The sequence below is a fragment of the Strongylocentrotus purpuratus genome, unplaced genomic scaffold (assembly GCF_000002235.5).
Source record: "Strongylocentrotus purpuratus isolate Spur 01 unplaced genomic scaffold, Spur_5.0 spur5_scaffold_1, whole genome shotgun sequence".
NCBI lineage: Eukaryota > Metazoa > Echinodermata > Echinoidea > Camarodonta > Strongylocentrotidae > Strongylocentrotus > Strongylocentrotus purpuratus.
Genome location: NW_022145594.1, coordinates 7088132 through 7104440, shown reverse-complemented (window position 1 = coordinate 7104440; position 16309 = coordinate 7088132). Strand labels below are relative to the sequence as shown.

General features: G+C 38.1%; 1 protein-coding gene across 1 annotated transcript in view; it reads right to left on the bottom strand.

Moving 5' to 3' along the window:
- Window positions 1-16309, bottom strand: part of LOC100891569 — a 31514-nt gene that overhangs the window by 8711 nt on the left and 6494 nt on the right. The window contains exons 2-9 of the mRNA XM_030977591.1: window positions 15440-15577; window positions 13601-13810; window positions 12548-12862; window positions 10792-11148; window positions 9719-9835; window positions 8807-8896; window positions 5152-5226; window positions 4631-4807 (exon numbers count right to left, since the gene is read on the bottom strand). Coding sequence (XP_030833451.1) covers window positions 4631-4807; window positions 5152-5226; window positions 8807-8896; window positions 9719-9835; window positions 10792-11148; window positions 12548-12862; window positions 13601-13810; window positions 15440-15577 — 1479 coding nt within the window. The remainder of the gene's footprint in view (window positions 1-4630; window positions 4808-5151; window positions 5227-8806; window positions 8897-9718; window positions 9836-10791; window positions 11149-12547; window positions 12863-13600; window positions 13811-15439; window positions 15578-16309) is intronic.

Below are 16309 nucleotides of genomic sequence, written 5' to 3'. Positions count from 1 at the left end.
GTTGCTCTTAGGTGTGACATAGCCAGTTGACTGTCTTGGCCAGTCTGTGAACACTTTTTCAACAGATTCTTGACGGTACGAACCATTCTCTCAGCTAGTCCGTTGGATCTTGGATAGTGAGGTGAAGAGGTTGTATGGGTGATCGACCACTTCCGGCACATGTCCTTGAAGTGCTTCCCGACAAATTGTGGACCGTTGTCGGATACGATCTCCTCTGGTGGACCAAATAGACTGAAGATTTCACTCATCACGTTGGCTACTGCAGCACTTGATGTGTCAGTCAGCTTGTAGACTATCGGATACTTGGAGTAATAGTCAGTGACGAGTAAATAGTCTTGTCTGTTTAGCATGAACAAATCTGTTCCTAGTCTAGTCCAAGGTGCTGAAGGTACATCATGGGGAAGCAACGGCTCTTTCTGTTGCCTTGCCTGGTGTTCCTGGCATGCAGCACATTGCTTTACGATCTGTTCAATGTCCTTGTTGATGTGTGGCCAGAACACTGTCTCACGAGCTAGTCGTCTCGTGCTCTCGATTCCCATGTGTCCAAGATGAAGTTGTCTGAGGATATCTTCTCGAAGTGTCTTCGGTATGATGACTCTGCTTCCTTTGAAGAGTACTCCTTGAGATACTCCAATCTCATCTCTGTAAGACCAGAATTCCCTGAGGGATGTCGGCAGCTCCTGAAGAGTTTCAGGCCAACCCTGAGTGACTGTCTGCCACAATGACCTAAGAACAGGGTCATTGGATGTTTCCCTCTGGAGTTCTGTTCTCTTGTGTTGTCCGAAGAAGATCAAGTCGATTTGATGAGTGTCTTCTACTTCGGAGCAGATTGATTCCGCTCTGATGTCTAGTGGAACATCGCGTGCTTCCTTGGGGTTAGGAAGACGGCTCAAGGTATCTGAAAGAATCATTTCTTTCCCAGGTCGGTACTTGACTTGGCATCTGTATCCTTGTACCTTGATCAATAGTCTCTGTAGACGAGGTGGTGCGCTTCTTAGAGGTTTCTTCCAAATTGTCTCCAAAGGCCTGTGATCTGTTATCACAGTGAATTCCTTCCCGAATAGGTATGTATGGAATCGGACGATACCAAACACTAGGGCTAAGGTTTCCCTCTCTATGTTCGAGTAGTTGGACTGTGCATTGGAGAGACTTTTGGATGCAAAAGCTACGGGTTTGCCATCTTGGAGCAGGCATGCTCCCAGCCCTTTCATTGATGCATCTACCTCAACGGTTGTCTCTTTCTTTGGGTCAAAGAACTGCAGGCATGCACCCGATGAGACTGCGCTTTTCAGGCTGTTTAAGGCATGTTCATGATCCTCGTCCCAGACGAATGGAATTTCCTTGTGAAGGAGTTCACGAAGTGGTGCTGACTTCTCTGATAGATTAGAAATGTATGGTGCTAGGTATGTGAATAATCCTAGGCATCTCTGAACATCTTCCTTGTCCTTGGGTGAAGGCATTGTGTTGATAGCTTCAACCTTGCTTGGATCTGGGAAGATTCCAGATCTTGTGTACATGGATCCAAAGTAGCTGATAGCTTCCTTCTTGATAGTACACTTGGAGCTGTTGAACACGAGTCCTTCCTGTTTCGCTGTCTCCATGAGTAAGTGGAGATTCTTGTCGTGTTCCTCCTCTGTTTTCCCGACAATGGCAATGTCGTCTGCGATACATACGCAGCCAGGCACATTCTGGACGATCCTATCCATGTGTTGCTGGAAGATGTCTTGGCTTGTGCATAAGCCGAAGGGTAATCTTTGGAAACAATATCTTCCAAATGGTGTTCTGAAGGTGGTCAGGTCTTGGCATTCCTCTGCTAGGTGTACTGACCAGTATCCAGCCTTTGCGGCTAGCTTGGAGAAGAATTGAGCTCCTGCGAAAATTGGTTGGATTTCTTCCAAGGTTGGAATTTTGTGTGGACACCTTTTCAAGGCATCGTTCAACCTTCTGGGGTCAAGACATATCCGTATGGATCCATCTTTCTTCACAACGGTGGTCATCGAGCTACACCAATCTGTGTGGTTTTCTATCTTTCTGATGACTCCTTGCTTCTCCATGTTATCTAGTTCGGCTTTGATCTTGTCCTTCAGATGGACACTGCACTTTCTAGGTGCATCTATGGTTGGCTCTGCATCATCTTTCAGATGCAGCATTGCTTTCCCGCTAAAGCTTCCTATGGCATCAAACTGATCTGGGTATGTTTGTTTGAGGTCACTAACACTTGTGATAGGTGTATGTGTAGGTGTGTCCTCGTGCATTGTGTGGATTGTGATAATCCCGAGATCTGTGCAACCTAACAACCCTAAGATAGCTGGTCCATTCACGTCTGCTACGTAGAATGTATGTGTATACCATTCTGGACTCTTGTATCTACACTTTATGTCTAGTGTACCAACGCATGGTATTGATATTTCGCCATATGCTACTAGCTTTACTGGTGTACGTTTCACTACTTGCCTCCACTTGTCACCATATATTTGTTTGGCTGTGCGTACTGTGATAGTATTAGCGCTTGCCCCAGAGTCTATCTTCAGATATAGGTAATGCTGACCTGATTTCTGTGGGCATATGATGTCAATGTTTGCAAAAGCTACTGTACCCTTTGAGTTGATCACTGTGTGTGTTCCGATCGTGTGTATGGTGTCAAAATGTTCGAAGTTTGATGGACCTGCTGATTGTTGATGTTCATGATCTGTGCTAGTATCATGTTCAGTGTCCATTTCACTTATCGGTTTATACTTTCGACCCTTTGATTTTGATCGTGATTGGTTACCGTGTTTCGGTTGACGGTCATCAGATTTATGGTCATCTGATCTACGATCTGGTTTTCGACTTCGATCGTTCTTAGCCTTTTTACAGAACTTGGCCCAATGGCCCTTTGTGTCACAGGCACGACACACATCGTGGTACGCAGGGCACTGACGAGGTTTGTGGATACGTCCACAGTTTCCACACGTCTTTCGTCCCTGGTTCCGCTTGAATGAATCTATGCTTTCTTTAGCCGGCTCAAGCGTTTCTAGGCATTTTCTGCTCGCCGCAACTGCCTCGTATTCTCGACCCTCTACAAGAATTGCTTCGATTAGATATCCTTTAGGCTGGTCCAATAGGAATTTCTGGAATTCTAGACTTGGTGTTGAGGTGATGACTACCTCCATTATCCGCTCGGCAAGCTCGAATTCCTCAAAATCGCATGTGTTGGCTTTGTCTCTACATCGAGTAACGAATGCGTCAATGCTCTCATCTTGTCTCTGCCGATATCGCATCAGCTCGAGACGATGGACCCGAAAATTAATGTTTACCTTTATTTGTTTCTCAAATAATTTCCACAGCTCTTGTGGTTTTTCTTGGTCGGCCTCTGATAGCCCAGACGCATTGATTCTGCGCAAACCTTCGTTGCCTACAGCGATTTTGATTTGTATAGCCTTTTTTTTGTTTTCAGTTATTTCTTGATCTGCCAACACAAGCTCCATTCTCTGCTTAAATAGCTTGAACTCTTCGGGTAGGTCTGGTACCTCCCAGTTCATCTCTGGATACTTAGTACTCATTGTATATGTCACGTGTGCGTATTGGTTACGACAGATTATATGAATGAGTGTAAATCTTTGTGTTGTTTATCTTAGTGTGAACAGGTCCTAACCGGCTGGTGTTGATAAGGTTCGTACACGTAAACCTGTGTACGCTCTCACACCTGTGTGAATGTCATTAGGTGTCTCATGCAATGAAAATGTTGATCACTCTCACTCAATATGTCCGACAGTGACAATTCCTCGCACACCAGATATTATTGTTAATATTATCTGAAAACAGGTTTAATGTTCACACCTCTGATTTAGTTTAATTTTAGATTTAAACTTTACTAGTTAAGTTATTATGCAGACCCCTGTGTCAGTGATTGAGCACAGTTATAACTTGATTAGGCTATTCTGAGCAGGCTTTATGAACCTTTATATGCTCATACACACATCACCATTCACGTACGAGTTCATCGGGATTATGCAGTAGCATCAGTGTCTCGGTACACTGTGCGGTATGTACGATGCACGTACTATGCATACGAAAAAGTGCGACGTGACAAATCGCTAATCGACGATAATTTTGCTAATTATACTTCCCAACTGTCGTGAACTGGATCAATTGTGTCTTCAAAAATCAAACTTGATTTCGAAGATCCCAGCAGCTGCCACCATGATGAGTTCGAGGGTCTTAGATTTGGTAGATACTCATGATAATAGACGAGTCGGCAGTCAGGTTTGTGATGATGGTGACCATGTTTATTGAACTACGACGGATACCGGATATATCGGATATCGTAACATCTGGTAATCTCTACAACTAATCTTTTTTATTTTTAAGGTTCTTATCCCCTTCGTGTCACCTTGCACAATGCCTCCGGAATCAGAGAGCTTTAAAAAGACCACAAACTTTGTTTTTCTTGTCTAAAATAACATTCTTTGGGACTGGACATTCTTCTACTTTTGTAGAATTGTGGGTTAGAACATAATCCAAATGTAATAAGCTATATAAAGTTATAAAGCTGAGAATCTCTACGTTTGTGATGATATTTAAGTTAAAATTAATATTTCTGGCGATTCGGAGTGGTTTTGTATTTTGGGTCACTTATGGTTTTACTTACTTGTGAAAGCGAAGTTCAGTGAATTGATGAAGGAGGATTTCCCTGCACCCATGACACCGAAAAGTCCGATATGTATCGACGAGTCAGTTATGTCAACACCTGACATCCCCGTGGTCTTCCCAGGTCTGTAACTTGTCAGCTTCTCTCTAAGCTTCCCCAACTCAGTCTCTACCTCGTCTGAAAAAAATATAGGAAAACAGATTTATCGTTGATTTGAATAATGAAAATTATTTTATATTTTTGTTTCATTTTTTTTTTTATCGGGGATGAGGGATTAAAGCTTCTGGAATAGAAATCTAGAGTAACTACTACCCTCCAATCTTAAACGAAACCCCACCCCAAGAGATAACTTTAGCTATATTCTTGCCGATAATCTACAAGTGTATGAGAGATGTTATGAAGCAAGATATTCTTAACATAATGTACATTTTCTCAGCACGACATGGGTTCTCCAACCTTCATTTGTCAATTTAGATGCAAACGAAGACGAATCAATCAACAGACGGAACGTAAGTACTTACTCAGTGGTTGTTTTTCACCATTATCGTGAGTTCCATCCTTCTGTTTCTTGCAACCGAATACCCAGGAAACACAGTCTGAAGAAGTAATTTAACAAATAGATAATGATGATTATGCTGATGATGATTATAATAATAATAAATAATAATAATGATAATACACATTTATAAGGGATAACAGATATGATTTACGATTATTTGTTAACACTGCAACTGATCTTCTATTACGAATCTCTCAATCCATGCTCATTTATGAAGTGCATATTCATTCCAGACATTTTTGTTAACACTGCAAACTAATCTACTAAAATTTGTACAAAATATCTTACAGGTTAGTTTATTTGACGTGACAGAGAATTTGAAACATCTGAGAAATTAGGTGATATCTTTTTAAGGGAAAGACAAGTTGTATTACAATCCTGAGCGATATTGTGACTTTGTGATGCGCGGCCTGGGGGGGGGGGGGGGGGGGGGTTAAAAAAATATTTGTTGATGTATTTGTTTGTCATACTACAATTCAAAACTACAGCAAAGACCTAATTGGAAATGTTTTTTTCTTAAGAGTGAATAAAAGTATTAAACATGTTGACAATGTCAAATCATTGGTCAATGTTTATGGGCTCAGTTTGATTTGGATGATTGAACATTTGTACGTTTAATACGATCATCCTGCTTATCAAAATCATTGTAGGCCCAACCTCACCCCAAGAAATAACTTTATTTATTCTGAGAGATTTATTATATTCTTGCCTCTTAATCTACAAGATTACCCACGAGGCATACATCGAGAATAATGAACAGTTTCTCAAAACGACATGGGCATTGCTCTTTTCTTGATGACTTGACGTTATGTGAAGTCGTTTATTAAGTAAATGTATTCTACTCAATGGATGCTTCCTTCTCGGATGTGTGAGGTAAAGAAGCATTTCAGTCACCTTTCAGTGTCTGACAGTGAAGTCTAGCAAGTAAACGGGTTTCCTTGCATAATTTGAATATGAGGACACTGCTAACGTTTAAATTTCACAGATAGGACATACATGGCATATTCATAATTCCTGCAAAGTTCTACAGAATTTGAGTTGGGCTGCAAAAGGGACATAGTACCTTTAAAGGGCAGAAGTACATCTCATTTTCCCTTATTTTTGAGGTTGAGGGGCCTTTTAACGGATGACATTTAAAAAAAGATATAATAAAAATAATAATAATAATAATAATAATAATATCAATGATAATAAAATTTATATAATAAGAATAATTATAATAATCATACTAATAAAAATATCTGTTTTTAGAAAGTGCTTTTCGAATAACTGACGAAAGCGCTTATAGTTTTTTATTTTTACTCCGGTCACTGCATTTAGTTACTATTCTGCACATTATAGAAAGAATAAGAAATCGGTTGGTTTGGATGGGATCAGTTCTTACATATTGAAAACTTGTGCAACAGAAATCTTTAGAATTATAGCATACCTTATTAATAAGTCAATAACTGATGGGGTAGTTCCTCGCCAGTGGAAGATTGCAAAAATTATACCATTGCACAAAAAAGGTGACAAATGTCAGCCAGATAATTACAGGCCAATATCATTACTGCCCTGTGTTTCGAAACTTTTGGAGAGGGTTGTTCAAAAACAATTACTTAATTACTTGAATGACAATGATGTATTAGTGAAGGAGCAATCGGGCTTTAGATCGAAACATTCCACAACTACTGCACTTATTAAAGTAACTGATGAATGGCTTGAAGCAATTGATCAAGGGAAATATACTGGGTGTGTCTTTGTCGATTTACATAAGGCATTTGATACTGTCAATCACCAAATTCTAATTAAAAAACTTTATGATATTGGAGTACAAGGTACCTCATTAAGATGGTTTCAGGATTATCTAATGAAAAGGCGTATTAGAACTTCCATAGGACAAACATTGTCAGAGGAATTATCCCTTGATTACGGCGTACCTCAGGGTTCAATACTGGGGCCACTGCTATTTTTAATTTTTATAAACGATCTGCCTAGGTCTTTCACGAAATGCAATTTGCACTTTTATGCCGACGACACGGTTATGTATTATTCCCACAAAGATGTAGATGTGATTCAATCAGTTTTAAACGAAGAGCTAGGACATCTACAATCTTGGATGAATGCAAATAGACTCTCTGTGAACTCTAGTAAAACAGTATGCATGCTTTTAGGGACAAAGTTTATGCTTTCTAAGCATGATATTCTCAATTTAGAGATAAATGCCACTAAGCTAATTCAAGTAAAATGTTTCAAATATCTTGGAGTAAATGTAGATTGTGAACTTAAGTGGAATATTCATATAGAGCAATTGAACAAAAAAATTGGGAAAATGATTGGTTTCTTGAGGAGATTGAGGTATTTTATTAATGAGTCAAATCTGAAACTAATTTATTCATCTGTAATTATGCCTCACTTTGACTATGCAGATACTGTTTGGCAAACTGCAAATAATAATCATTTTGATCAACTTCAGAAACTTCAGAATCGAGCAGGAAGAATTATTCTTCAGGTTAAACCTGGTGAACATATATCTATTCAGCAGATTCACGATACCTTGGATTGGGAAACCCTAAAATCTCGACGTCGGAGACGTATGTGTTCGTTACTGTTTAAAACATTTCATGAGCTAGCACCTAAATATATGACTGATAAATTTGTATTTAACGAAAAGTGTTACGGGCTAAGATATAATGACAATTTAATGCTTCCGAAACCAAGAACCAATCAGTGTAAACGTACATTCTTATATCGGGGATCCGTGTTATACAATGAACTACCTATTAAGCTCCGTCAGTTAGGCACACTAAATTTGTTTAATAAACATGTTCAAAAATACTTCAATTATTTTGATATTTAAATTTCGCAATCCCATTGGCTTTTGCCATAAACATAACCAATTTAATAACAGACTAAATTAGATAATGTGTAGAATATTTTAAAACTAATCAAGTTAATTGTTAGCAGGGTGGGTGATAAGGGTGGGGTCGTATTTTGTTAAATTAGGGATGGTAGGGGATATTTGAATAGATTTTAATGCTTTTTGTTAGTGTTTTTTGTTTAATTTAATTTAATTTGATTTAGTTAAGTTAGGTACAAGTACAATGTTGTTGTTTTTTTTTAAAAATATTTTTAATTACGACTTACTATTTTGTTATATCATTGCTTATTATAGTATCATTATATATATATTGGACTCCATGGAAGAACAGAGCCATTAGGTTAATGGCTCTGAAATGGACTATCCAACCGTTTTATCATTCTATCATTGTTATATAAGTCTTTGATTTTGTTATATTGTGTTATTGTTTTTTATGATGATTTTCGGAAATAAAACAAACAAAAAAATAGTGCACATTATCCACTCCCTGTGGAGCTTTCCACCTAATTGTTCGTTTACGGGCGTGTACATGCTGATCCAACCGAAATGACGTTCGCTTCCTACCAGGTGCACATTTAGTACATGGGTAGAGAGGAGCAATGTATAAACAAACGCCTTGCTTAAAGATAGATATATAAGCTAGCGTGCCGAGGCTCGAACCCTCGACCTTTGCATTTCCAACCAAGTGATTAAACCAGTCATTACGACACTTCTTCAATAGAGGCCACAATGAATATAAAGATAGTGCACAAAATACCTTTCGTCATGATCAATTTAAACCCACGTCTGGTCCGAACGTTAGCATTTTCTTGAGACTCAACGGATGCCTGGTTGTCAATAGGGCAATCTATATGAAATAAAACAATACAAAAAATCCCTTAAAGGGACTTGGTTACATTGTTCAGATGAGAGATAGTGGTACTAAGGTAGTGACTTTAATGCTAGATGTACAATTAAAGATAATCTGAAAATTTGAGTGAAAACGAATCTTTATTCATGGTACAAATTGGGAAAAACTGATCTGATCGATTCTTTAATTCTCCCAACTATAGTATTACAATTTAATTACATTTTAGGTGAATGTTAATCGTCACAAAGCAATAAAGTGGCTCTACATTTCATTCCAGACATTTAAGTGTTGACAGATTTTTTTTATAGCCTGTTTCATGTCTTTTTTTCATGGAAAAACGGTTCGGAAAATTCAAAAATGGTTGGGAGAATTTACTGTTAATCACTGTTAATCACTGTTAGAGCGTGTCGTACATTGACGCCTTCAAAGAAAACCATAGATATCTTCCTGGTTTGAGAATTTTCTCAGGAGTTTTTGCATGTCAGAGAGTTAGTACAGTAAAAGGAATTAAGTAAGTAACATTTTATACAAAAATTAAGCAATTTTTTCATCAACCTTCAACAATGTTATCGAGTCAATTTAAGGAAATCCTTCTCATAATTATTGAGATTTAATCTCTATCTCTATTGAATCCAAACTTTAGTGTCATTTAAAATAAATATTTAAGCAACTCGAAGAATTGGGTGTAGGCATTCGGGCAGATACGAATTGTAAATACATTGATAATGAAGCATCTGAGAGCATATAAATCATTGTCGTAAAGGAGAAAAAAAAAATCATATTCCGTCATGACCGACTGAAGAAGGCGTTAAAGAATACCTGGTTGGGTTTGAAGCTTGTGATACTTCCACACTCTAAACACGACAAAGACCAGAAAAGCGGAAGTAGCCACGATAAGAAGGAGAATAAGGAAGATGTATCCACCTGGTAAAGATTCTAAAGATAAATGACAACAAAACAAGATAAATTACAGTCTTCTATTGTTCACCGCGTTAGGGAAAATGATTTCAAAATTCGGAGAACGAAAAGATAGATCATGCTATCTTGCGAATATTTACAACTACCCTCAAATAGTTGATTGCGCACTTCTTGATGAGATAATAAATTTGCAACAATCTGATACCACGAAACCCCAATATTCTACTGTTTCAAATACAACACATGTCCAGCATTTTATTCAGCTTATGGTATGTACTTCATAAATTGGCTGTAATAAAGCTTAATTGCTTTTGAATACTTTCCACGTGTTAAGTAATGGACCATTTGATGAAAGATGATGTTACTACTGATATGTCTCTGATTTGGTATAGTGCTTTATAATGATAATAATAATCTTTTAGTCCACTCCAAATTTTATTAAACCGAAACGGAAATTCTTTTTGCCCAATTGATTGTGAGCCCGGCAGCCTCTGAGCAGCGCCAGATCGACGTTGCTCTATCCCTTATTGTTGAACGCCAAACAAGGTAGCAGCAACTCCCATCCTGTAACGTCTTTTGGTATTACGCGGCCGGGGTTCGAACCCACGACCTCCCGGTTGTGAGGCGGACGTATAAAGCAACTGTCCCGATACCTTAAGGGAACGAACAAATTATCATCCATAGGCCTAAGACTAAAAGACCCTTTGTTGTTTATGACTGGGGCAAGCGCCAAACTACCGATACCAATGCCATTATCCGATTAAAGGTTTTCAAAACATGACTAGCAGTCACATATCGAATTGCGATGCTATTTAAATATAATATTAATACAAATTGCAACAGGATAAAACATGTGAAATACGATATAAAAGGTACACAAATTAATTACATTAATACATTTGACATTAACAATTAAAAGGTAACAAGAGTAGGAAAATAAGTGAGATATATTCAGTCAAGTGTTCAACATTTACCTTGTACAGGTTTGACGATTTTAACAATCACAGTGCGTTCTGCGGTTCCATTGACAGCCAGACCTGAAGCAATGCATCTGAACTCGGATTGATTAGTCCTTCTGCTTATGGTTGCTGTCACGTCAAAAGCACCATCACTCCTCTGAGTGACTATCGGTGATACAGTGAGGTTCTGCGACCCCTCCTGCCAGAGAATATTCACCTGTGGCTTGGCTCGTATGACCGAGCATTGCAGCTCAAATGAATCCTTATCTTCAGTCACACTGTAATGACAAGACTTAGGAGTTCTGCCATTTGTAGCTCTCTCTGGTTGAGACTTACACTGTGGGATTTGGATGAATGGCTTTTCTGCACGAGCTGAACGAAATGACAAAGCATAAGATGGAAGTTCATGAATTCATTCTCAGAAATGTAATTATAAATACACGATATTCAGGTCATTTACCAATCGCTCCAGGTTGGGACTAATCCTTCAGAATGGGGAGATATGGCCTTTCAGCCCGAGCTGAATAAGGTAAAAGGGTACTATATATTAATGTTAAATGCCCTTTTTTCGTAATGTAAACACATTTAATGCATACGTCGTTGTGAAACGCCTCTACACAAATTTATTTATAGTTCATTCAACAGTTACAAATAGTTGGATCTCAATAATCAGAATGCGAAATGCACACATCGTGTTGTTGTTATGTAGGACACAGGTTATAGCTTGCCCTACCTAACAACACGTAATACATGCATTTTGCATTCACATGTGAATGGAATAGTTTCCACCTAGGCACTTCCCAAAGACGTATGCATTTATTGTGGTAACATTACGAAAACGTCCTGTTCGCAAAAGGGCCTACATCTTCGGAGGGGTTTTAACTCATAGCCTGCCATAAGGCTGCATGCACGCTACTGTTATAGTGCTTTGTACACGCGAGCAAGCTACTGTTACTCTGCTTCTTGCATGATTGCACGCATTCGTAATAGCAGTTATTGTTCATGCCCATTGGACTGTGCCTAGTGTTTTGCACGCGCTATTGGTAGAACCATCGCGTTAATCCGATTATCTCGTTATAAATTTGGCACTGGGGAGATTTGTGGCTTTGCACAATGGGAATTAGCCCTGTGGCAGGATAAGAGTTAATGGAGTCATTTCCCCTTGATCCTTCTGGGCTGAGAGACCTACATTGCGGGATTGAGATAAGGTAGAATACAAAATAGAAGGGGGACATGTTGTATCAAGGCCCTTGTGAATAAATATTGTTCAGGCTTTCCAGTTATAAATTTTATCTTATAAAAAAAGCGTAAAAACCAGGACATTTCTTTCATTGAAAACGTAGTTTAAGAAAGCACGCGAGAATAAATCGAAAAAAACCTCGACATAGTTTATTCTATCAACACGATTATGTTATTTCAAATTAAAGTAAACATAACTAATTAAACAATGTTTTCTGTTTTTAAGCACGACCACATTGTCTAGACTGTAGGTGGGGTGATTTTAGATGAAATATAAATTATTCAAGAAATTTCATAACAATGTTCACGCATCGTCGCCTTCATTTAACCACGATTGCAGACTTTCAGGAAATCAACCTAAGGGCATTGTCAATCCTTTTTTTGTTATTGCCTTTAAACATCATCTCAAGATTACATGTACTTACAATGCCGTTGTCGTAGTTGCATATTTTAGAAATTGACGCACAATGTTTTTGAATTTGAGGTTAATTTTATTTTATTTCGTTTTGTTGTTGAATGGTATATCTCTCACCATGTACAGTCAGGACCGTCGTGTTTTGAATCTCAGTTCCACCCGTCTTAGAAACCATGCAAGTAAAGTTCCCTTCGTCCAAGACCCGTAGATCCCTTATGATCAGTCCGTAGTTGTCGCTCCAACTATATCTCCTGTCTCCCAGCACCTCGTAGCCATCTGACGTGTATCTCAGGACAGTTTCGACACTTGGACCTTGGACTCTGTTCCAGAGGACTCGTTGAGGGGTGTCTTTGAAAGCACACTGAAGATTGACCGAATACTCGGCCCATCCTGTAATGCTTGGTTCTGTAAAAATGCTCACTTGAGCCGGATCTACAGGTACAATATTTGAAATAATTCACCGGATTCAGTTTAAAATAGTTTGTACATTGTTAGACAAATTTTTCGTAGTTGGCAATGAAAGATGTTGTGGTTCTGATTTTAGAAACCTCGTAAGCAATGCATTCACTCTAAATGGAGGTTACCGCAGAGTTGTATATCTGTGTATAGGTAACGATGTTCTACGACATACAAAAAATACAAAACTGTTAAAAATGCGAAGTTGTTCTTCAGTAGTTCAGTCACAGCAACGACAACAAAATGCATATTAATCAATTGGTGATTAATAGCTGGTGCCTATGTGTCTGTTCATGATATTTATTATAAACAAAAAGAATAAACAAACACCCAAATCGACTGTGTGGTGGTATGATTGTTTTACCTACTTAATGCACTAGCGTTTCGACGTTTTCGAACCCAGAACCCCAAGGTAACGAGACCACTGCTCTACCAATGATCTCTTGCGCTAAATACCGGCAAAACGACGTATGTACATGTAATCTCTAATCCTTGTCAAAACAATTGTCTAAAACTAGTACGAATAATAGTCAGAAATGTTTTTCCTATGTGAAAAATGGCCAGGGAATAACGTTCAGCAGATTAATGTGTGACATGCATATTGTAACCCAGGGCTTGTTATTGAAATTCGCCTTTTACAGCTAATAGTTCTAGTTCCTCAAACAAGGCGTCCAATTTGAAATTGAAATATCCTAACAAATAATTTTAAATTACCTAACACCCTGACATCAGTGTTATTGACGATCAGAAAGCCATTATGATTTGACACTCTGCATATGTAATTGCCTTCATCACCAGCTTGAACGTTATTAAAGACGAGAGAGTAGTCATCAGTAATATTAAGCGACCCATCATCAAACCTTGGTCCGGATACTTCCCCTCCTTTGTGAGATAGAAGCGTTTCTGCAGTAGCCGGGGTACGTCCTGAAAGTAGAGGATTTTAGATGAAAATATCAGATCCATTCTTATGCTCATGTTTGTGACAGATTTAGCTTTTGTTCACTTGGGATTCATAATCAGTTCCTTATTTTAATTTTTATTATTATCACCGTTTTACCAGGTCGCGTAGGATATGTTCAATTGTCCATAGTGTATGAGGTCTGAACATTTTTAGCACAGCCACGATATTTTTGTCATTAGGGAAGCACTGGGGGTCACTACTTTCTCTGGGGAGGGGGGGGGGATTCATACCACAGGTACATCTCTTGAAGGCGGAGATCAAGTTTATAAAATGGGTCAAATCTGACCAAGAACAGGTTTAATGGTTAGTGAAAGCTACGTGATAATTACTTTACATGCAATAATTTTTATAGCTATGATGAAGACGGATAAGGTTCAAGGCCATTTGCGGTAAATATCTAAACAAACTATCCACTACAGTTTCATTAAAACTCTAATGTACCTTATGAGAAACGACCAAGTCACCAATCTCATAAAGGAGATTGGGTCACCAGGTCAACATTTATGTATGATGAAAAACATTGCACTTGAGGGATATTGCGTCAGGGGCAGGAGCATAACTCTTTACTTCGCGCAGTTGAATTAGTGAGTTGCCGTTTGATCTACAAGCAGAGCGTCTACCTCCAACTGTAATCTACTCCCATGTGATCTTCAACGAGTCTACTACCCATTGGTCTATCATTCATTTAGTTGGTCTAGTTGCCTTTTGGTCTCATTTTCAGTTTTTCTTATGCCCGTTTCGTCTACTTATCCACGTGGTCTAATAAAGTCAAATGATTATCTGATTCTATGCATATATCAGACAAAATGAGTGATATACCAAATGGGTAGTAGAATTGTTGGAGGTTAGACCAAATGACTAATAACCTAAATGGTCGTTACACCAAATATTATGTAGACAAAATGATTATTGAACCATGTGGATAGTAGCCTAGCTTGGTGGATACCATTATAGGAATAGACATATTGGTCAGTGGACAGACTAGTTGTAGACTAAACGGTTATAAATCGTTAATTGTTTTACAATTTTGTTTCCATAAATCGTATTTAAAAAAAAAAACTAACATTACTTTGCTCACTGGGATAGAAAGAAAGTTTAATATAGTATTAACAGCATTCTATTTGTTATCAGTGTTCTCTCATTTTCCAGGGATAATATCACTGCAACAGGAGCATAATTGACCTGCTGAAAGCCTAGAATAGCGTAATCCCCCTTCGACAGGGATCTTTATTTCAATTTTTTTTTCATTATCTACAGTATATCCATACATTATATAAGAATAATTAAAGAAATAATTTCAATATAGAACGGCTAGACAAAGAAAATAATCTGCAAGACAGAATAATTTGTGGCAGATAATAACAAATAATTAAAGACAAAATTAGTATTTAAATATATTAAATAATATCCAAACTACAGCATAATTGCCATTTGCATATTGCGTTTTCATTCGCATCGCATCTTGAGATTTTCCTTGTTTTCCTTGTTTAATTATTTTCGAGGGGGAGGGGAAGGGCACCTGAGGAAACCAGAAATTGCACCCGGCTCCCCTTTACTACGCCCATTCCCCCACCATGTACACTAGTACATACCTTTCATCCAGTAGACACCGTATGGAGTCCCGATAAATTTGCAGCTGATGTAAGCTTTTGGCTGGCCATATAAGAATGTTGCTGTTGCAGGGGTCCATACTTGGTTGTCAGGAACCTGATCTGTAGCATGTACCTTACCTGAAACGAGAAGATCATCAAGTATATTTTTGATGTTTGTCTTCAATAAGTAGTCAGCTGAATATGAGAGCTCTTCCTGGACTTTTAATCACAAAAGCTAATGTTGATGAAGGCAAATGTGTAGTACGTGCTGTTTCAATATTTCGTTCAATGAGAAACTAGCTAGAAGCAATAGACTACTTCAGAGATAGCATTTGGACAACTATTGACCACAAATTAGCACGGATATCTTAAACATGGAGACAAATTCAACCAATATACTAATAAAAAACTGTCCCAAAATTGAGGTGGTTCATGATTACCTTTTGGTTTCCCCCTCTTGGAAAGAATACTTCCACCTGTATATCATACAAGGTTACATTTAAGAACACGTATATTCGGTATTCATCTTGATGCGTTTTGAAGTTTCTGAGATGTATTTGAAGTGCTTTTGTAACTTGTCATGTGCAAATTTGTGTGAAATGAAAATCAAAAAGATTTACTAGGGGGCTATGTGAAATAAATCAAGGCCTAAACTGCTCCTCACATATTTGTGAAATTGGCAAATAACTTAATTGTGACAAATGCTTTAACATGTCTTCTTCTTGTCAAGTTGAATTGGTTTCTTATTTTAGTTTATACAGGGTTTTCTAATGGTGGCATTGTATTATGTGAAGTCTTCATTTATAAGATGTATGCATTGTTAAAATGCAGAATGAATTCAAGTTCAACCCAAATAAATGGCGGCGTATA